General features: G+C 36.8%; 1 protein-coding gene across 6 annotated transcripts; it reads left to right on the top strand.

Annotated features, from left to right (window-relative positions):
• Positions 1-8: 8 nt before the first annotated feature.
• LOC139959030 (peroxisomal carnitine O-octanoyltransferase-like) lies at positions 9-23,753 on the top strand. 6 transcript variants are annotated; one of them, XM_071956558.1, is made up of 17 exons: positions 9-237; positions 1,635-1,684; positions 2,935-3,045; positions 6,313-6,437; positions 6,996-7,177; positions 7,964-8,094; positions 8,537-8,648; positions 10,186-10,273; positions 10,934-11,047; positions 12,533-12,637; positions 13,710-13,793; positions 14,321-14,431; positions 16,567-16,697; positions 16,997-17,120; positions 17,860-18,032; positions 18,166-18,285; positions 22,435-23,753. In XM_071956558.1, exons 3-17 carry the CDS (start codon positions 2,940-2,942, stop codon positions 22,553-22,555), a joined length of 1,827 nt encoding a protein of 608 aa, XP_071812659.1. In that variant the 5' UTR covers positions 9-237; positions 1,635-1,684; positions 2,935-2,939; the 3' UTR covers positions 22,556-23,753. The 6 variants fall into 6 exon arrangements, with proteins under 6 accessions (XP_071812659.1, XP_071812656.1, XP_071812657.1 ...); XM_071956555.1 differs by lacking the exon at positions 1,635-1,684; XM_071956556.1 differs by lacking the exon at positions 1,635-1,684 and having other exon boundaries at positions 9-276.
• The last annotated feature ends 364 nt before the right edge of the window (positions 23,754-24,117 follow it).

The following is a 24,117-nucleotide window of genomic DNA, read 5'->3' as shown; positions in this document are numbered from 1 at the left end:
ACTAACCTTGATGCTAACGCGTAATGAGACCACGATGTACCGTACACCGACAATTACAAAAAGTAGTGATAGGATTTCCCATGCGAGTCACGCGACGTTTAATCTACTTTAAACCCAACGTTTGCGAACCCGATCATATGATTATCGCTTCATTCTCAGTCGCTTGATTATGAATACAGTTCAGAACATTGTTTTGCAGACCACATAATCTTTGCTGTTTGGCTACTGTCACTAACTGTAAACTCAACCATCCGCACATATTCACAATAATAAACTGTTAGTTACAAAGGCCTGGTATTTGTGGTAGGCTACTGAAGAGCATTCTAGACAAGGGCCTAGGCCTAGATTAGGCCAGGGCCTAGCTAAGGCGTGGGCTGTTACAGCCTAGGCCAAGCCTGCCCTATTCATAAGTACTAAGTTGGCTATGGCTACAGGCTAATGTTCTACTTCTAGACCATACCTGTGACCGATCTCGTTCTGCAAAAACTATGTGGCATGGTTACATAACATCATTGATCATGTGATAATGGCCGGGAGCACATTAATTACTATTATAAAAGTTACATAGAATCCAGATCACGTTTTTTAAACCTAAAAGAAAAGAGGAAGTTATCAGCTTTTATTTTAGACTAAATTAGTAGGTTTTCACTTTATGTCAATATTTTGGTTTAAAATTTGCCTTAGTTTGTTCAAGGAATCACCAAAGTATTAATTCTCATTGTTTCACATTTTTAACCATATGGTGCTTAATTCAGCAGAACCTAGACGTTTTTTATGTTCAAACCTTGAGCCTATATATGACCATGTGATAATTAAACACTAACTTCTTAAAAACTCATGAAAGCATCAAAACATTGTTAATTTTAATTTTTCATATTTTTAAACTAAGGATGTAGTAATTAAAGAGAATGAAGGCATTAACATGTAACATAATTTTTATATGATTGATTTTACTGTTGTAGTTGCGTGCTTAGGCTATCACTGTTCCCTATTTCTTTTTGAACCCAATTATAGAAATAAGATTTAAGAAAAGCAGAAATTAAAAAAAATAGAGTAATTATTCTTTCATCCCTGCATTTGACTGACTAAAACTTCATCTCCTGCTTTGAAACTGTTTAGCTTTTGCTCTCTCCTGGTTATACTTAATGTAGCTATGCAGCTATTATGTAAATTTATTATCCCGCATGATTATCCATAAATCTATTTCAATAATCAAAGTCAGGAAATAACTGTTGTGTGTTGAGTATCATTATCAAATATTTATGTGGATAAAAAGCTGCAGAGCACTCTTACAAATTTCAAATTTTCAGACTTTTATGATAAAGAAATCTTAAAGCCAGCTAAAATTCTTATGCAAAATGTAAACTCTAAATTATTCCTACTCATTTTAACTTTGTAATAACAATTAGGGCAAGGTCACAAGACTGAATTAGCTATGTGTAGACTATTCCTTTTGACCTTTGTACTAGTACTTGGGATTGTTTACATTAGGAAACCCTGTTGTGCTTGTAATTATTAAAGATAATTGTCAGTTGCAGTGGTGTTTAGACAAAGAAAACTAAATTAAGTCCTACAAGGTGACTGCTAACATCGGGTGTACATATCCATGCACTTTCAAATTCTAAATGTTTTAGCATTTTTAGAGCTCTTTGAAGAAGTGATAATTAAGATAAGTGCTAAACTGGTAAGTCATTCCATAATTTGTATGCTTATGTTTCTGTTTTCACAATTCCAAGCTTTTCACTATCTTGCATTGTAAGTATAGTTATGATCATGAATGCAATCTGTAAGATATGAACCAATCATAAACACAGCATAAACCATATACTAATTGTACTATCTCTTCAACAGTTCCTCAAGATCTCCATTGCTCTTCTTTCAGCTTTTGAAATAAACATGAAAATAAGAAAGGATTGTCAGTCCTGCAGGTTACATGTCATGTAATAGTACATATGTCTGGACTGCTCCTTTAATGCAGTGCAGTCCCTTTAATCTCCAGGTCCCTTGGAGTGCGCGTCAACGGCTGCTTTGAACTGTTTTACTTCGCAGCTCTCCGGAAGGACTAGCAATTTCTCACGCCAAGTTTTAATATATTATATTGTTTTGGCTCTCTGTTACAAGGCTACATTTTATGTTTAGCATGTTTAGCAACCCACGTTTAAGATTATAGCTCCCATTGGTTAGTTTTAGCAGGTCATCACCTTGCATGCACACGTTTATTATTCATCAGTTTACATTTCCTGCTCACCAATCACACCCCTCGATGATGTAGTACATATTTATTTGGTTAGCTTGTGTAGTATTTCCATGCTGTCATACCTTTACTGTGCAGAAGCACTGTGAACACGTGCACAGGCCTAGAACCGTCTGGCTTCTCTGTGCTAGCCCAGGATTTGCGTATCTGTCTATGAAGTTATCAATTTCGTAACACCTGTATTGTCCAACGTAATATCTCTCTCAACATAGAAATTAATGATATAATTGAATCACAAGTCAATAAATAAAAGAATCATCAAAGGAATCAAGAAAAGTCTTCTATTTTTACGGGAACGTCTTTCTCTCTCTCTGAGCTCAGCTGCCGAGGGAACATTTTACTAAGTTCTGTCATTCTATAGGCTATGACCATTTACCTAATGTGAATTCATGACTGAGGTAGCCGACCACATGACTATATACACCCCATCCTATCCCATCCTCTCCCATCTCCTCCCTTCTAATACTCTCCTTCTCATTGCCCTCTTTTATGCAATCAAGCTTTTAATGGTCATTTAATACCAAATGTGCTACAAAGTACAAATATAGTTACTTTGTGCTTTATACTTCTACCTCAAAACATTATCAGAGCATCCTGGATATCAGTAGTGATACATTTAGGTAATTTTTAGGAAGCCAAAATGTTCTAATAAATTAAAAATTGTCTGCTTCTTCATCCAGATAACATGCTTCACGCCATCCCAGGAGAGAAAACATTTCAATATGAGGAGAGCCTACCATCCCTACCTCTACCACCCTTGGAGCAGACTTTGACCAAATATCTTGAATCAGGTATTTGTTTTGGACTAGAGTAATTTAATCCAGAACAGGCTGTGGTCAACAATGTTGGGATATCACTATCGGCCAATGTCAATACTCTAATGTAATACTTGTGAACATGACAATATCTCAATGCTACAGTCATATGAACACTAGTAGGGTTCATTAGGCATATATTATCATATAACAAATTAAAACAGCTGTAAGCAAATATATTACACATAATAATCCTTAAACTCTATTATTGGACAACTAATGGCTGATACTTCTTTAGCACTTTACAAAATCCTTACATCAGCAATACCAATACAATGTGTAATATTATTAAGTACTAAATTAATAGTATCGCTCAGAATAAATATAAATGTGTAGGACAATGGAAGTTGCTTTTAAAAGAAGGTAGCCTGCCATGTCTATATTGAAATTGAAGCATAAATGTTGGCTCCACCTTTGTTTGGGGATATGTCAGTCAAAGAGGGATGTCAACTTAAGGGGAAGTAAAACTCTTCTTGGAGAAAGCAATAATCAATCTGTCAATCAATCAACCCTTTTCAGTGTTTTAGTAATTGAGTACTAAAAAGACACCTAAGATATCATAATCTTGAATGTTTTAGTTTTCCTGATAAAAGAGTAGTAATTTAAAATTGTTTACCTGGCCTGCGCTTACTCATACACTCCAAACAAAAACCAGAGTAAGAAACCAAGGATTACTGGAAGATGACATGTAATTTAACCCTATTCTTCTTCTCATGCCCTGTTCCAAATCCATGCCTAGTGTGGCATACTGTTTGGGGGCATGATATCATATACCAGTAGGTACAGTGCATTGTAGTCAGAAATCCAGTTTGATTGAGTGAATTTCTAGACTCGTGTTTATTGCATTTATAAAGGCACTCAAATTTTGTTGAAGTTTAAAGTTCTATCGAGACATTACAGCATGCTTAATATACTGTTAATTTGGATGTGTTTCTAGAATGTCAAAAATGTTATCCACAGTACTTAAGGAGGCAACAAAAATAAAAACTCTGAAACAATTAAAGTTCCTTTCTTTAAACAATATTCACTACCAATTAAAAAGTGTGCAATATTTAACTGACAGTTTGTGAAAGTATAATATCAAACTTAAGTGAGTCATATCTGCCATTACAAGAAGCCATTTCTGTGAATATTGGTCAATCTCAAATGTTCACAATTTCCGTGGTAAAGTGCTAGTATAGGTTAACTATATAGGTCAGGTTTTGAAACTATTTCAAATAGTGCCATATGTCTGCTGATAGTGAGGAATTTGTTTACTTAGCTTGCAATGTATGCTTTAGCTGATTAGAGGTCTTCTTCTAATTAAATGATGGAAGTTGATTTGTTTACATATCAAGGGTGATAATTAGAGCAAATCAGATACTCAGGGAGAGATAAGAAAAGGGGCGTCACCAGAGGCCAAGTTCATGCATTGACATCAAAGATAAAACCATCATGGGATCGATAAAATGATGCGGTGCCCTAGTCAACTTGTAACTCTTTGAATTGAAAATCATGTAGATAAAGAGATCAGGAATTTATAAGAAAAAAAGGAATAGTCATTAAAGTTGCAGTTTGTCATTAGTTAGTTAAGAAAACTAAAAAAAGTGGAGTGTAAAATGTTAACAGGCAAATTTAAAGACCATTTGTTGTTATAATGAATGTATATTGTTGCTTTGCTTCCTTCAGTGAAACCATTCATTACTGTATAAGAGTACCATTTGTTGTTATAATGAATGTATATTGTTGCTTTGCTTCCTCCAGTGAAACCATTCATTACTGTAGAAGAGTACCATTTGTTGTTATAATGAATGTATATTGTTGCATTGCTTCCTTCAGTGAAACCATTCATTACTGTATAAGAGTACCATTTGTTGTTATAATGAATGTATATTGTTGCATTGCTTCCTCCAGTGAAACCATTCATTACTGTAGAAGAGTACCATTTGTTGTTATAATGAATGTATATTGTTGCATTGCTTCCTTCAGTGAAACCATTCATTACTGTATAAGAGTACCATTTGTTGTTATAATGAATGTATATTGTTGCTTTGCTTCCTTCAGTGAAACCATTCATTACTGTATAAGAGTACCATTTGTTGTTATAATGAATGTATATTGTTGCATTGCTTCCTTCAGTGAAACCATTCATTACTGTAAAAGAGTACCATTTGTTGTTATAATGAATGTATATTGTTGCTTTGCTTCCTTCAGTGAAACCATTCATTACTGTATAAGAGTACCATTTGTTGTTATAATGAATGTATATTGTTGCATTGCTTCCTTCAGTGAAACCATTCATTACTGTAAAAGAGTACCATTTGTTGTTATAATGAATGTATATTGTTGCTTTGCTTCCTCCAGTGAAACCATTCATTACTGTATAAGAGTACCATTTGTTGTTATAATGAATGTATATTGTTGCTTTGCTTCCTTCAGTGAAACCATTCATTACTGTATAAGTGTACCATTTGTTGTTATAATGAATGTATATTGTTGCTTTGCTTCCTCCAGTGAAACCATTCATTACTGTATAAGAGTACCATTTGTTGTTATAATGAATGTATATTGTTGCATTGCTTCCTCCAGTGAAACCATTCATTACTGTATAAGAGTACCATTTGTTGTTATAATGAATGTATATTGTTGCATTGCTTCCTCCAGTGAAACCATTCATTACTGTATAAGAGTACCATTTGTTGTTATAATGAATGTATATTGTTGCTTTGCTTCCTCCAGTGAAACCATTCATTACTGTATAAGAGTACCATTTGTTGTTATAATGAATGTATATTGTTGCTTTGCTTCCTCCAGTGAAACCATTCATTACTGTATAAGAGTACCATTTGTTGTTATAATGAATGTATATTGTTGCTTTGCTTCCTTCAGTGAAACCATTCATTACTGTATAAGAGTACCATTTGTTGTTATAATGAATGTATATTGTTGCTTTGCTTCCTTCAGTGAAACCATTCATTACTGTAGAAGAGTACCATTTGTTGTTATAATGAATGTATATTGTTGCTTTGCTTCCTTCAGTGAAACCATTCATTACTGTATAAGAGTACCATTTGTTGTTATAATGAATGTATATTGTTGCATTGCTTCCTCCAGTGAAACCATTCATTACTGTAGAAGAGTACCATTTGTTGTTATAATGAATGTATATTGTTGCTTTGCTTCCTTCAGTGAAACCATTCATTACTGTATAAGAGTACCATTTGTTGTTATAATGAATGTATATTGTTGCATTGCTTCCTCCAGTGAAACCATTCATTACTGTCGAAGAGTATCAAGAGACAGAGAAGATTGTTGATGAGTTCAGCAAAGATGTTGGAAAAGAGTTGCAGCAAAAACTAGAAGCAAAAGCCAAATCTTCAAAGAACTGGGTAAGTAATTCATTTGTTAACTGGTTATTATAAGTGAACCCTGAAATGTGGGACATTCACAAAACAAACTGATTGCCTTTACCTTAAAGGTTCATGTGACTACCTGGACCAACAGGGAGATGTAGATGTTGCCTTTTGTGTCTCAAGTTTTTTGGGGAAAAGACAGAAATGAGAAAAGTTCAGATCAGATACAGTTGGTCAAATTTTAGTATGTTCAGTTTAATTGATCATAGATTACACAGAACAGGAAATAAATGGAAAAGCATTTACATGCCGGACACACAGATCCTACACCCTCAAGATTTACAAAATTAAGGAATTTTACACAAACAGACTCTCCTCCTACCCAATCAACAAGCTAGAATTGCTGGTAACACTATATTACAGTCCAACTCCCAACTACCTGATTGGTTCTATGTTCTTTTTATATGTAACAAAATCTGATGCTGCTATTCATGTTACAATATAATTAATTTTTTATGATTGATTATATTATATATAACATATATATATATATATATATATATATATATATATATATATATATAATATTTGTAGCTGGAGGAGTGGTGGGAAGACTTGGCATATCTTCGAAACAGAGCCCCCATAGCTGTCCTTGGTAGCATGGTAGGATCGGCCCCATCTACCACACACCTCTGGGCACCAAGGGAAGGTACTCAACTGTTGAGGACTGCAAAAAGTACCTGGACTGTGACAAAATACTTTGACATAATTAGAAAGTAAGTAAACATGTTGCACGTTGAAATGTGTCTTTAATTTTGCTCATGTACAAATGATGTGGTTTCCTAATTTCCAGTCATTGTCATAAATTGTGTAAAAACATCTTAGTTGTTATGAATTAAAAGACTTTATTCACAAATTAATGTTGATATGTTGTAGATTATTCAAGATGGCTACTACCAAATTTAGTTTTTGAGGAACAACCCTTTCAACACCTAAGAGTCATCAATTATAGTGGCTGGACTGCCTAGTTTAACACAGAGAATTAGGTCAGTTTCTAATATACAACACAAAACTCTGTGGGAAAATATAAAACTTTCATGGCTTCAAATAAAACGTTTCAATGAATCAAGTTAACAGAATATGTTTTAGCTAAGTTATTAGAATTACTAAAACGATGGATGAACAATCACATTTAGGCCTACACTGAGGAACTGATGTTATCCAGCATTCCAGCTGGAGCAAATTTTGAAGCTAACCTCTATATGAAAACCAGAATAGCATAGAAGCAATTACCATAGCACCCATGTTTCCTTTCTTGAATTATGACATATTGAAACTAAGATTCTGCCTTAAATCATCCTTTAGTGTTGTGAACAGCATTAATAGTTTGCCACTCACAAACTCATAACCCCCTTCCAACCCCAATCCCTGATAGATTATTATTGCACTACACACAAACAAAGTATTTGCTAATAGTCCAGCTTACTGTCATGTTTGGCAAATTATGGAATGTACCTTTAATATTAATGTACCTTTTATATTACTGTCTGTTTGTGTTGCAGGGAAAAACTTCCAGTTATGAGAAGTGGCAAAGGTGACAAAGTATTTTCAATGCACCAATATCGGTTTTTCTTTAGTACCTCCAGGGTTCCAGGTGAACCAAAGGATGGAGTGGCCAGATACTTTAAAACAGGTGCATAAAATAGTATTGTATTTGTTCGTGTTCTTTTGCCTGGGGGTGGGGGGGGGGAAGGCAAGTAATTTAATTTGACTCAGTTTTGTCTCTCTTCTACAATCTCAAGGTCTGAATGTTTTAACATCACCTTAGTCATCTCCACAGTAGTGCAAGCCCATCTTTTGCACATATCAAAATCTAAGTGCTTGAACCAAATCAATGTTCATCGTTTGTCTCAACCTGCAACTCATATAGTTAAGAGGCTGCAATTTAGTTTACAAAGTAAGTCTTATGAAGACTTGAATAGCAAAACATTTTATGGAAGCTTCAACGAAACGTTGTTTATTGAGGGACCACTGATATATAGACCATAATGGCTTGTGAGTTACAAATGACATCATTATGTCACCTGTAATTATTTTAAATACATGTGTTTGTTTCTGTACCTTCCACCTTACAGTGAGTGAAGGGCCTTGTCCAAACCATATGGTTGTTTTTTGCAATGGTCACATATTTAAGATGGAAATGTTTGATGAAAATGAAGAGCAGTTTGGATCATATGAAATCTTACGGTGAGTCAAATGCTGCTTAATATGTACTCTAGTACCACATCATGTGATATGGTAACAATCTGTTGCTATGGAGAATTGGAGTCACTGTTATTGTCATGGAAACATTTCTTGTTCAATGTCATTTTACATATCGGTTACTAATAAGTGTGTTAAACAATTGTGGCAATTTATTGGCAGAATGATAACTATACTTGCAGGAATAGTGAAACTATGTGTGTGTGTGTGAGTGAGGAGGGCAGGGAGGGGGGGGGCAGGAGGAGGGCGGGAGGGAAATGGGAGGACTGGGTAAAGGATAAGGAAAACCAGTAGAACTAGCTGTTATAGCTCCCTTTGTTACTCAATTTGTTGTGATGTATTGAATGATACTCTGATTCAAACATCAGCTAGGGCAAGGGGGTATATATGCAGTGGTATTCAAAATGATAGAAGGGGATAGGAGGTTAATGGGAAGGCATTAGGTGCCAAGTTTTTTAGAGTGGCTATATAGCATTGTTATGGAATGCCTGTAAGGTATATCACGGTCCAAGGATTTTTTAATTATGTAAAGCATATCTTACAGTCTTATAGCTATGGAAAAGGGCCAAACAGTGGCCAGAATACAGGGGAGGGAACGGTGGCCAGAATACAGGGGAGGGAAGGGTGGCCAGAATACAGGGGAGGGAAGGGTGGCCAGAATACAGGGGAGGGAAGGGTGGCCAGAATACAGGGTAAGGAAGGGTAGCCAGAATACAGGTGAGGGAATGGTGGCCAGAATACAGGGGAGGGAATGGTGGCCAGAATACAGGGGAGGGAAGGGTGGCCAGAATACAGGGGAGGGGAGGGTGGCCAGAATACAGGGGAGGGAAGGGTGGCCAGAATACAGGGAAGGGAAGGGTAGCCAGAATACAGGGGAGGGAATGGTGGCCAGAATACAGGGGAGGGAAGGGTGGCCAGAATACAGGGGAGGGGAGGGTGGCCAGAATACAGGGGAGGGGAGGGTGGCCAGAATACAGGGGAGGGAAGGGTGGCCAGAATACAGGGAAGGGAAGGGTAGCCAGAATACAGGGGAGGGAATGGTGGCCAGAATACAGGGGAGGGAAGGGTGGCCAGAATACAGGGGAGGGAAGGGTGGCCAGAATACAGAAGAGGGAATGGTGGCCAGAATACAGGGGAGGGAAGGGTGGCCAGAATACAGGGGAGGGAATGGTGGCCAGAATACAGGGGAGGGAAGGGTGGCCAGAATACAGGGGAGGGGAGGGTGGCCAGAATACAGGGGGGAGGGTGGCCAGAATACAGGGAAGGGAAGGGTGGCCAGAATACAGGGGAGGGAAGGGTGGCCAGAATGCAGGGAAGGGGAGGGTGGCCAGAATACAGGGGAGGTATGGGTGGCCAGACTACTAGGGAAGGGTATGGACGCGTGTAGTCACTACTGCCTAACTACACATGTTTCAGAGTGATGTACCTCCCTATGACCATAATCATAAGTGGTAACATATCAGCATATATCATATATAAGTCATATAGGTATCTCTAAAGCTACTCTTCTCATATTTTACAGTCAGCTAACCTACATCAAAGAGAACAGTGCCAAGAGTGGTCAAGGTATAGGAGTATTAACTGCTGATGATAGGACATCATGGGCTCAGGTTAATTATTCATATTTATAATCCATTAATATTAAAAGTTTACGTTTAATTACGCAGGTTCAGCAGAATTAGTAATACTTATAGAGGCAGTAGATAATAGTTTGCTATTAGAGCTGTTCTGATGTTATTATTGGTGTGTCCTTATGTTTTGGTTATAAAATAATCAGCAAAGATTATATCAGTTAGTAATGTTTTGATGTATCAAATAAAGGACACTTTTATGGTAATGAGTTCAAATAATTCTTTTGATTTTTACATTGCACTTCATGTAAGACTCATAACCTTCAACTAAGGGCTTCAGTTAAAATAACAGCACAACTGTAATTAGCTCACATACCAAGGAAGCAAAGCTGCTGGTTAACAGATTGTGAAAACATTCTCCTATAATGTGAGAATAGGATTATCCTATAACATGAGAACATTCTCCAATAACATGAAAACATTCTCCTATAACATGAGAACATTCTTCTTCAACATGAGAAAATTCTCCTATAACATGAGAACATTTTCCTATAATGTGAGCACATTCTCTTCAAACATGAGAACATTCTCCTATTTTCCAGAAGTTTATTAGTGTCATTAGGTTTTATAGCAAAATATTCATGTCAATATTTTATTTTAATTATTTTTATTAATACTATTTTTGCATCTCAATTACAGACTTATGAACACTTACTTTGTTTGGATCCAATTAACCAGAATCACTTGGAGACCATCCAGTCAGCGATTATTGCTGTCTCACTTGATAATGAAAATCCAAAAAACCTTTCAGAGGTAAAAATCAACATGAACATTGTTTTATTTTAGTTAGGCTGTTCATTTCAAATGACTGTTTCCAGTGTTATTGTGCAAGATGAGTTCATAGCAAAGCATAAAACTGATAGTTTGAAGTAAAGATTTACTTGCTATCGGTTTTTACTATATCCAACAGCAAAGACAACATGGTGTGTGTGTGTTTGTGCTGGGTTGGGGGTGGGTGAGGGGCAAGACAACATGGTGTGTGTGTGTTTGTGCTGGGTTGGGGGTGGGTGAGGGGCAAGACAACATGGTGTGTGTGTGTTTGTGCTGGGTTGGGGGTGGGTGAGGGGCAAGACAACATAACATTGGGTGTGTGTGAGCTGGGTTGGGGGTGGGTGAGGGGCAAGCAACATAACATTGGGTGTGTGTGGGCTGGGTTAGGGGTGGGTGAGGGGCAAGACAACATAACATTGGGTGTGTGTGAGCTGGGTTGGGGGTGGGTGAGGGGCAAGCAACATAACATTGGGTGTGTGTGAGCTGGGTTAGGGGTGGGTGAGGGGCAAGACAACATAACATTGGGTGTGTGTGAGCTGGGTTGGGGGTGGGTGAGGGGCAAGCAACATAACATTGGGTGTGTGTGAGCTGGGTTGGGGGTGGGTGAGGGGCAAGCAACATAACATTGGGTGTGTGTGAGCTGGGTTGGGGGTGGGTGAGGGGCAAGCAACATAACATTGGGTGTGTGTGAGCTGGGTTAGGGGTGGGTGAGGGGCAAGACAACATAACATTGGGTGTGTGTGAGCTGGGTTGGGGGTGGGTGAGGGGCAAGCAACATAACATTGGGTGTGTGTGAGCTGGGTTGGGGGTGGGTGAGGGGCAAGCAACATAACATTGGGTGTGTGTGTGTGTTGGGTCAAGAGTGGGTGATATATTCCACACATCTAGAATGATCTTTAAAATGTATGAGACACTTTTCTGCTTTCTCTTATCAGTATTTGGTATCACTTTTGTCCCAAACTTTACAAGTTTTATACTTCATGGCTTGATCTGTTTCAAGCAAATCTTTGGTCAGATTAAGCCTGGGAATAATATATCACTTATTGTGAACCAAAATGCTATAGAAATGGTCAAATTACAACACAATTATGAAGATGGAATGATAGATAGCAGTTTTTGTAAACAAACTTTGGTACCGTCACAGTTTTGTGAATAACCAAATTCTTAAAGGTGACAATTGCTGTGCAAAATTCACACTTTAGATTGTACCTTTCATCCAAAGATAAACTAAACTAAAAGTTTTATTTGAATGGCCAGTTTTTTATGGCTTAACTTCAACATGTGAGCTTGATTTAAAGTTAAACCAGATATATGAATTAAACTATTTATCTGAGAATGTCAAACAAAGATTATTTCTTGTCATATATCAAACCAGATATGATTATTATCACCCAATTCATATTGGGTAATTGTAACAAGGCTGTTTTTAATTACATTAATTAATTTGTTTCTTTAATTGCCCTATAGCTATTTCTAGCTGACCTGTCAGGCATTAACTGCCAGGACCGTTGGTTTGACAAATCATTCAACACTATTTACTTTGAAAGTGGTGCCATTGGCTTTGTTGGGGATGTAAGTATTGTATAAATATTTGTTTAAATGATTAAATTAAAGAAAAGTCAATAAAAAAAAACTTCATTTGATTTAAAAGTTGTGCTACTGCCCCCCCCCTTTCCCCCATTTTTTGTGGATGTAAGTATTTCAAAGAAATGAGCTAAATAGGAAGATATCAAAGCAAAGGATACAGTTGCGGTACAAGCTTATGTATATTAGATCCTCCTGCAAGCAGGAACTCGCGAAGAAGCCTAATTGGCTTATCAAAGCCGCAAGCTGACCGAAGTCAGTCTCTCACATTCATATTTAACGTCCATGATTATGAATTGTTAATTGTCAACAACTCTGTAACTGGACGACATACATTAATCTGGGAGTGACTCGAACCGGGGACCTTATGATTGAAAGGCACCGGTGTTAACCACTGAGCTAACACTCCGTATTATTTTTACATGAAGTTTAAAGCACACAAAGGGAGACCTTTGGATGAGTTTCTATGTTAATTTCTACTTAATCCCATCAATCTCTCTTGAAACCAGATGATGTTAAGACACCTGAATCTGAGTAAGAGATGTTTGTGGTTAACATCATTGCACTACACACAATTAACAGGTTGTCTAGGGTTAAATACAATCCAGAAAACATCACATACTATCAAGGTGAAATTTGGATCATTTCTTTGTTCACAAAGTTTCAAGCCTGCACTATATGTGTACATCTGTTGTTCATGGTGTGACTTTGAATTCAACTACGGAGTTTATTTGCATCAATCGTATTATAAATTGTAGCACTGTTGGTGACTATATTGGATGATACCAACATTTCACACCAGGCAAACAGCAAGAAAAATGTGTGGGCACATTAATTATGTTTTGGGAGTATAGTAAAGCAAAGCAATAAGTGAGATTTTGCATTAGGTATTGCTTGCAAGATGGTCCATCTTCTGTTTTGTTTCTGGTTTGTTGTGAATAAGTTTGTTTTTTTCACTTTACCAGTCATATTCAGTCGTATTTATTTTATGGCTATCAGAGAGAACGGAGAAAGGAATTTGTTAGTCCTATTAAAATAATTCTTTTTTTGTTATCAACAGCACTGTCCATATGAAGGAATAATTGGTACGATATTTAATACATGGGCTGATGAAATCATAGCAAGAACAACCACTGATTGGATGGTGAGCTGTATACAGAGAAAACCAATTTAAATATTTCATGCCAACTTTCTGTGGTCTCTGCTCTTGTTTAAATGATCTGATGACAATTGACCTAATTGTTTATCTGATGACCATTTTACTATTGTTTAGCTGATTACCATTTTGTTATTGTTTAGTTATGACCATTTTGCTATTGTTTAGCTGATTACCATTTTGCTATTGTTTGGCTGATAAACATTTTGCTATTGTTTAGCTGATGAACATTTTGCTATTGTTTTAGCTGATGACCATTATGCTATTGTTTAGCTAGTGATTTACCATTTTGCTATTGTGTAGATCATGACCATTTTGTTCTAAAACCACCCAATCCTTGTGGCTTTATCAGTTAGAGTCAAGTGAGTAACCGTTATGTAACGTTACATGTGTATACTTATATACGAACAGTTTCTACTGAGAATTAGGAATTACAAACAATGAATGAAATAGAACATGCATACGTTTGGATTGTTCATCGCTGTTTATTATTATTCTTTGATGTGAACTAACAGGGTAAACCAGATGTTAGGACTGATGGAGCAGTACCACAAGAACTGATCTTTGTAATAGATGAGAAAGTCAAGCAGGCACAGATACATGCCAAAGATACCTATGTCAAGTTGGTAGGTTCACACTATACACAAATGCATGGTGTAAAACAATAATTAAATTATTTTTAATTGTGTTAAACAAACTTTTCTTGCAAAATTATTCATAAGATTTAAGTATTGGTTTAGTTATGATAAATTATCGTTTGGCTTTGGTATGCACAATGATGAGCTTAATTACAGTTTGTGATATTTACTGGTAATATTTCTAGCTAACAATCGTATATCCTGTTATTGAATATGTTTCCATATGTCCATCTTATCTCTATTTGCTATCTGGAAGAAAACAGAAAAATAAATCAACAAGTACAAAATATTTCAAAATTAAGCCAGTTTTACACAATTACTGGGTGTATTATCAGCTGTTGTTTGAATATATTAAACAGGATAACATTGGTACAATGCTAGTGCCAGAATCTATAAATCATGTTTGGTCAGATCTCATTACATAGAAGTTCTAACTGTCATTGTGCTGAATGTTTATCAAAGGAATCTAGCCATTCTATATCTGCCTGGTTTAGACAGGGAGCTAGCTATAGTGTTCTGCCTGGTTTAGACAAGGAGCTAGCTATAGTGTTCTACATATATTATCTAGCCATTCTATATCTGCCTGGTTAAGACAGGGAGCTAGCTATAGTGTTCTGCCTGGTTTAGACAGGGAGCTAGCTATAGTGTTCTACATATATTATCTAGCTGTTTCTATAGCTGCCTGGTTTAGACAGGGAGCTAGCTATAGTGTTCTACATATATTATCTAGCCATTCTATATCTGCCTGGTTAAGACAGGGAGCTAGCTATAGTGTTCTGCCTGGTTTAGACAGGGAGCTAGCTATAGTGTTCTACATATATTATCTAGCTGTTTCTATAGCTGCCTGGTTTAGACAGGGAGCTAGCTATAGTGTTCTGCCTGGTTTAGACAGGGAGCTAGCTATAGTGTTCTACATATATTATCTAGCTGTTTCTATAGCTGCCTGGTTTAGACAGGGAGCTAGCTATAGTGTTCTGCCTGGTTTAGACAGGGAGCTAGCTATAGTGTTCTACATATATTATCTAGCTGTTTCTGTAGCTGCCTGGTTTAGACAGGGAGCTAGCTATAGTGTTCTGCCTGGTTTAGACAAGGAGCTAGCTATAGTGTTCTACATATATTATCTAGCTGTTTCTGTAGCTGCCTGGTTTAGACAGGGAGCTAGCTATAGTGTTCTGCCTGGTTTAGACAGGGAGCTAGCTATAGTGTTCTACATATATTATCTAGCTGTTTCTATAGCTGCCTGGTTTAGACAGGGAGCTAGCTATAGTGTTCTACATATATTATCTAGCTGTTTCTATAGCTGCCTGGTTTAGACAGGGAGCTAGCTATAGTGTTCTGCCTGGTTTAGACAGGGAGCTAGCTATAGTGTTCTACATATATTATCTAGCTGTTTCTATAGCTGCCTGGTTTAGACAGGGAGCTAGCTATAGTGTTCTACATATAATATGTAGCTGTTTCTGTAGCTGCCTGGTTTAGACAGGGAGCTAGCTATAGTGTTCTACATATAATATGTAGCTGTTTCTGTAGCTGCCTGGTTTAGACAAGGAGCTAGCTATAGTGTTCTGCCTGGTTTAGACAAGGAGCTAGCTATAGTGTTCTACATATATTATCTAGCTGTTTCTGTAGCTGCCTGGTTTAGACAGGGAGCTAGCTATAGTGTTCTACATATATTATCTAGCTGTTTCTATATCTGCCTGGTTTAGACAGGGAGCTACTGTAACTACAGAGTTCTACATATACAACATCATTACCTCATTTACACAAACATATTCTCTTCTAGCTTGCTGTCAACTTCTTTGGGAATGCAAAGTCACAATGAACTTAATAACTATTAAGCTGTCTTTCACATATAAAAAAAATATAAAAAAAAATTTCAAATATGTTTGAATGCTCAATTATACTTAGGCAAGACAACGAATAAAATATAAAGAGATAAAAGAAATATGTTTATATTGATTTCATTTTTGACTTGCTACTTTGCTTCTTTTTTTGTATAAGTCAGGCATACATGGAGATGACAGAAAATTGGGTTATTAAACTAGAAAATTAATTTGTTTCTGTTATCTAGTTAATTCCATATTCTTCTTCTTCTTGATAAATATTGTGTACAACATTTGTTGCAGGCAGCTAAATGTGATGTTTATTGCAGTTGCTTCCCATTATATGGGAGAGTTTGGGTCAAGAACAGTGGGTTCCATCCAGATGGGTGGATGCAACTGGCCATACAACTAACATACTTCACAAAACATTCAAAGTAAGTCTACTCATACCTTCTGCCTTAATTGTTTATTGGGTATAATAGCATTGACCTATAATACTTAAAAGCAGTCTGTCCTCTCATATGCACCTGGCTATGTAATATACAGTAAGTATTTGAAGGAATTTAATTTAAACCTAATTTAAACCATTTAAACTGTTTGTTTCAATGTGCATAAAAAGTACATTGATGGAGTAAAATGTAAATTTCTAATGAAATTAAAACACAAAAAAACCTTTTAAAAAATAAAATAAAGCAAAACAAAAACTTGACAAGTTTGTTTTGTTTGAAACCAGACTTGGTCCATGTTATGAGACTGCCACCACTAGACAGTTTTACCATGGGCGTACAGCAACCATCAGAACATGTTCCTCTGAGGTTGCAGATTGGTGCAAGGCAATGAATGACCCAGCAGCAACAGTGAGTAATCCTTCAAATACATAAAAATTTGAATAATTTGCTTTTCTTGTAATTTTCCTTTAATTATGTTTTTATCAATTAATATGTACAGCAAGCACAATCACTGAGGGTTGCAAGTTGCTTTAATATACTCTACTTAAAAGTAATCTGGATGATTTATTTGCAGAATCATATTTACATTATTTTTGACATTTAATCTATAATCTAAAACTTATTGCTCCATTTCATTGTTCCCTGGCTTGTGTTATTTATGCTGTTCGAAGTGTCATCACTGTAGAAGTTCATAAAGCCAAATTACAAATGAGTGTATTTCACAATATAATAGTACAATGTAATAAATCCATAAATCCAAGGAGATGAAGGGGGGTGGCGGGGGGGGGGGAATAAAGGATATTACCAGCCGTCCCTTTAATTGATCATAAATGTCTGCCCAGGGTTGCATACATGAAGGTAAATAGGTGTAAGCTTGGATGTGCTATGGAAGTATTTACTATTAGACTTGCCGAGATCTGTCAGTTATGGCGCTAGACATGTAACCTGTGGATTAACACTTTATTAATCTGCTGATGTATATTGCATGATGGGATGTATATTGCATGATGGGATACATATAAATTAAAAAATGATGGTCGAAGAAATTGTCTAAATTTGCTGTAGGAGATATTGTTGTGGGTAAGACTCTTCACATTTTGCTGTGAAGTTGGATTCATTATCCATGGTCCATGGTTCTCCTTTGCAGAATGGAGACAAGTTGGACTTGATGAGGGCAGCAGTGACCACTCACATGGTGCTAGGTTCACAAGCAATGGAAGGACAGGGCTGTGACCGGCATCTACTTGGACTTTACGCAGTATCAGAAGAAGAGGGGTATGACCTCCCAGAAATATTCACTGATCCCTCCTTTACTAAAAGGTTAGTCAGAAGAAGAAGAAAATGGAAAATAATGACAGCTAACATAGAGCTGATTTTGGAAGAACATGTAATGATTGTGAATGTGATTGTTTTCCTTCAATCATTCTTTCTTTTTTCTTTGTTTGGATGACAGTGGTGGTGGTGGTAACTTTGTCCTGTCTACCAGTCTTTTAGGATACTGGGCAGGCAATGGCGGAGTAGCTCCTATGAAGGAAGACGGATATGCAATATTCTATAACTTATGCAAAGAAGAGTAAGTCTTCATCCAAAATATGTCAGTTAATTATCAATTTTTCTATGATTTGTATTTTAAATTCTTTTCATGGCCTATTTGACTTTATTATATACTCTAAAGAGAGGTCTCTGCATGCAACTACTACATGTTTGCTCTATATTAAGGTTACTAAAGTAACTTTGGTTTTACGATATCAGCTTATAAGTCTGAAGCATGTATCCAAAGATTTCACATGTAACTTGCTGAGGCAACAGGATTTTCTAGATTTTCTCTCCTGTGTAATATTTGCCATCAAAGACATTTCCTCAGAATGAATTTGGGTATAATTGTCATGCACTTGGAACTTGAGTGTACGTAGCAGAATGAGAAAGGGTCAAGAGGTTGTCAATTTCTTGATCCCAGTTGTTCTCATGAGAAAACAATCACATTTTAGATTACACTATATAAACACAACAAAAGAAATAAACAAAAATGAAGACTGAGTCAAGAATCAAGGAGGATGAGTTTGTTGAAGTTTGTTTCAGACCTTACAGGCAGACTCGCCACAAAGGGTGTGCCGCTCTCTGAACAAAGTTAACTTTCCGTTTCTTGCAAGTGAAGTTTTTTTCTTGTCGCTACAAAATGTAGACAGTAATGAAACGTGATACCTTGTTATCTTTTATCTGGACCTGAGATGTCCAATGTTGTTGGTATTGACCGAGGCTGCATGTATTGACTGTACCCTAGTGTTCAATTACCGACGGTAGCAAGCTGTGTGTGCATTTGCTGGGATCGATGGTGGTGTCTAACACTGCTGTTACACCTCATTCAAAACTAGGTCAGTTATTTCTTTGTGCGCGATTCTTCACTCACTTTAAGGTAGTAACAGGGGAAAGAAAAGCCTTCTGAGACACAGGAAGTTAATGATTCAATACATCAACCATCGACTTAATTATCAGGTAAAAGTGCAGTTTTCTACATGCACTGTTTGTTCATACAGTTGTACTGTTGAGGAACAAGTTGCATCTACAGATCTACAAAAGAACCATCTTCCTCGAAATTTGCAAGGATTGGGCACCAAGCTAAAGAGGATCAATGCTATGGAAAATTAAAAGAAAAAATTTGAAAAGTTGTTTCAATGAAAGTGGCTGAATGACTTTGACTGGTGTCAATTTACTTTAAGAAGACAATGACATGGTGTGTCAAGCTTGTTACCTCAAAGCCGCACGTATCAGATCCTTGTAAGTGTTATGTCAGTGAAATATTGATCCAAGTTTAGGTTCAACACATTAAAACAGGTGAAAGGAGTGACAAGCACATCAAAACTACGAACACAAGGCCAAAATGAAATCATCTGAACCCCCATATTAAGAAGAAGATAAAGAGCAAATCACAAGAATGTGCATTTCCTTTGGAACTACATTCTTTGTTGCAAAGGAAGCGGTTTGCTCTCAATTATACAGAACTGACATGTGTGGCATATTACAATCATGCAACAGCCTTGAACTTGTACATTTATAGAGGGCTAAACCTGCTGGTACTGTGTGCTGATTATGTTATCATAGTGTCTCTAATCTTAGCCCTTAATAATAACTATAAGTCAAGAGTCTTGATGACAAGGCCTAATTATAGTTTGTTTATTTGCCTGATTAATTAACTCAGTGATCTATTTTTGTTTCTGCTTATCTATTTCATATCATATAACCCAGTACAGGAATAAGTAGAGTTTAATGTGGGATCATGTACAGCAATTAGGATTATATTTTGCCGGTTGAGTAAAGATGAAAGATCATTTTATATGTTTATCTTAAGCATAACTAATAACTTGCAGTCCATAAAATGCAATTTATTATTTGGATAGTGTTATCATTTGGATGTAAGTATATGTTGCACAATAGTTTTTTATCATGTCATTCGTGAACAGTACATCTAATAGCCTTGTTTCCCCTCTATCATTGTTTGCATTGAGTCAGTAAGGATGTCACCTTATATAATTGAGTTTTGACCCTCTCATTGTTTGCACTGGGCCAGTAAGGATGTCACCCTATATAACTGAGTTTTGACCCTCTCTTTGTTTGCACTGGGCCAGTAAGGATGTCACCTTATATAATTGAGTTTTCCCCCTCTCATTGTTTGCACTAACCCAGTAAGGATGTCATAGCTGAGTTTTGACCCTCTCATTTTTTGCACTGGGCCAGTAAGGATGTCACCCTATATAACTGAGTTTTGACCCTCTCTTTGTTTGCACTGGGCCAGTAAGGATGTCACCTTATATAATTGAGTTTTCCCCCTCTCATTGTTTGCACTAACCCAGTAAGGATGTCATAGGTGAGTTTTGACCCTCTCATTGTTTGCACTGGGCCAGTAAGGATGTCACCCTATATAGCTGAGTTTTGACCCTCTCATTGTTTGCACTGGGCCAGTAAGGATGTCACCCTATATAATGGAGTTTTGACCCTCTCATTGTTTGCACTGGGCCAGTAAGGATGTCACCCTATATAATGGAGTTTTCCCCCTCTCATTCCCAAAAAATAATATAGAAAACAAATAGAAAAGGGGAGGTGGGACAGCAAGTATGGAAAGTTTTTCAATAAATTGAGCAAAAACTTGGAATCCATAGTATAACAATGAGATGTAACAAAGACTGTTCCTGCTTGAGCATAAAATAAGCCACCACAAACTGGCATCAATCTGATAATAATTGTTGCAACAAGTTGTTTATGTTAAAGCAAACAAACAAACATTCAGTGTTAACATCTTAGTTTTCATTCATTCTATGAATTTGTATTGTGTCTCTACATGATTACAGATAACAAGTAAGGTTATATATTTTGTTTTTACGCCAGCATAGATAAAAGGCTGCCATTTACAAGAATGTCATTCCTGATGTCTATCATTATGTAAACTATATGTTATGGATTTGTCAATATTTTCTATTTTATAACTCTAGAAAGCTTTGTCTATACATTGGTTTGAGTTACTCAGATGATTTTAAGATTATAGGCCAGCTGATCTTGTGTAATTTGAAGTTGAAAGTCATTTTGATTTCAGACAAGAGTTATTCAGAGCTTTGGATCTCAAACGGCTCTTATGATATACTTTAGGAACAAAAGTTGAATCAGTATGCCTCTCTGTTAAGTGCATTACAATACATTGCTAGCTCTCACAGATTTGTGACATTTCAAGTGTTATACCATCACCACAAACATCATTACCATGCCATGACTACCACCACTAACCCCACCACTAATACTACCACCAACATCACAAACATCAATACCACCATAACTACCACTAAAAACACAACCACTAATACTACCACCAACATCACAAACATCAATACCACCATGACTACCACCACTAACACCACCACTAATACTACCACCAACATCACAAACATCAAACACTACCACCACAAACATCAATATCACCATGACTACCACCACTACTACCATCACCACCACCAACACCACAAACATCAATACCACCATGACTACCACCACCACCACTAACACTTCCACCAACATCACAAACATCAATACCACAACACACACTACCACCACAAACATCAATATCACCATGACTACCACCACTACTACCATCACCACCACCAACACCACAAACATCAATATCACCATAACTACCACTTTAAACACCATCACTACTACCATCACCAACACCACCACTACTACTGTATACATTTACCACTGCCACCATCACTACAACCATCACCACCACCACAACACCACCATGACAAATACCGGCCACCATGACTGCCACCACTAGTAGTACTAACACCACTACTGTATACATTTACCACTGCCACCATCACTACAACCATCACCACCACCACAACACCACCATGACAAATACCGGCCACCATGACTGCCACCACTAGTAGTACTAATACCACTACTGTATACATTTACCACTGCCACCATCACTACAACCATCACCACCACCACAACACCACCATGACAAATACCGGCCACCATGACTGCCACCACTAGTAGTACTAACACCACTACTGTATACATTTACCACTGCCACCATCACTACAACCATCACCACCAGAGAAGGTTTCAAGAGTGCATGAGATTGAGAAAGTTTCATTCAATGAAAACCACAGATTATGTTTATTCTGTTTAATCTTTGTTTTTTCTTCTTTTTTTTCTCTTTTCTCTACAGTTTTGCTTTGAGTATCTTCAGCTACAAGACTTGTCCAGAGACAAACTCTAACACTTTCTTTGAGGAGATGTTCAAATCTCTTGTACGAATGCAGAATGTTGTCACAGAATGTAAACTTTGAAGTTCATTTAGGTTTTCTTTTCAGTAAAAGGCATTTTTCTTATGCATGAGCAGTTCTTTGTATATTTGGTATAACTTGATTCTTTACACATTTATAATGACCTGTTGAAGGTGAATTGTCCATCAGTATCTCATAAAGCCAAAAGAAAATAGACTCAGAAGGCAATCAAAACCTGTGTGGCTTCACTTATTTACTTACCTTTAGAAATACAGTTGTATAAGTGTATCAGTTCACAGAGCGCTAACCTACTGAGAGTGTAACAGGGGGGAGTACTAGGGGTCCTAAGAAAGAGGGGAGCACTAGCCTTCTGAGAGTGTAACATGGTGGAGTACTAGGGGTCCTAAGAGAGAGGGGGAGGGCACTAGCCTTCTGAGAGTGTAACAGGGTGGAGTACTAGGGGTCCTAAGAGAGAGGGGGAGGGCACTAGCCTACTGAGAGTGTAACAGGGTGGAGTACTAGGGGTCCTAAGATAGAGGTGGAGGGCACTAGCCTACTGAGAGTGTAACAGGGTGGAGTACTATAGGGATTTTAAGAAAAAGGGCTTAACTTTAAGGAGTTAGTACAAGTCTGTATGAAAGTAGCAGAAGCAGAAGCAGAAGAAGCACAACTGCACATGTGCTTGAATCATGATTTTCTATGAAGTCATTCTTTCTCTTCTCTGGGTTTCATTCCATTGATATTAAATTAAACAATCATGTTATTTATCTCTTGTATTACATGTATAATTGAAGTACGTTGAACAATGATCAAAGAAGAAAATGACTTTCCAAATTGATAGTAGCTTAACTTCTTTTTGTGTCACATTGGCAACTTTTTTTTTTCTTATGTTTTAAAAAATTGCTAAAATGTCTCAAAATTATTCAGTCTGCTGGAGTTTTTTACCCAACAAATCCTTCGTAGATTGTGAAGGGTGTTAAACTTATTTGAGAGAAGAATTTTCTATGTAACGAGCAAAATGTTTTATGAATGTTTGGAAAAGTACTTACTGAACATTAGTACCCATTTTCTTACTTTCTATCAATTGCTCCAAATGATATCACTCTGTCCATAGATCATAAATTGAGAAAGATTATTTCTATTCTTTCTTCTGTTCATTTGTATTTTTTTCAATTGTAATACTTTGTTCAAACTTAATAGTCCTCTTCATATGAGTGTAAAACTTAAATTAAATCTAGAAGAAAGAAATATACAAACTTAATTGAGTTGTTTGTCATTAATTTGTTGAATTGTTGTAAACATCCTCTCATTGGATGGTTCTTACAAGGAGCTGCAGCGCCTTACAAACTTAGTTCCCTTTTCTGATGGCACTTTCAGTGGATTAAGAGAAATGTTCACAAACTCGATCTTAATTACTTTACCCTCCTTTCACTTATTAATGACAATTAATTAAGCTGTAGTCTATATTCTAAAGGTAAAAGCTTGGCACAATAGCCTTCATGATCTGGTGATAACCTCTTTGGAACAAAGCCCTGTACCAAGCAAGTGACTGTAAACTAATTATAACTATATCATAAAACTAGTCCATAGTTATGTATGTTTTATTCATGAACATCAGTACTGCC

Source organism: Apostichopus japonicus, chromosome 18, assembly GCF_037975245.1.
Source record: "Apostichopus japonicus isolate 1M-3 chromosome 18, ASM3797524v1, whole genome shotgun sequence".
Classification (NCBI taxonomy): domain Eukaryota; kingdom Metazoa; phylum Echinodermata; class Holothuroidea; order Aspidochirotida; family Stichopodidae; genus Apostichopus; species Apostichopus japonicus.
This window is presented reverse-complemented; position numbering and strand designations above follow the sequence as displayed.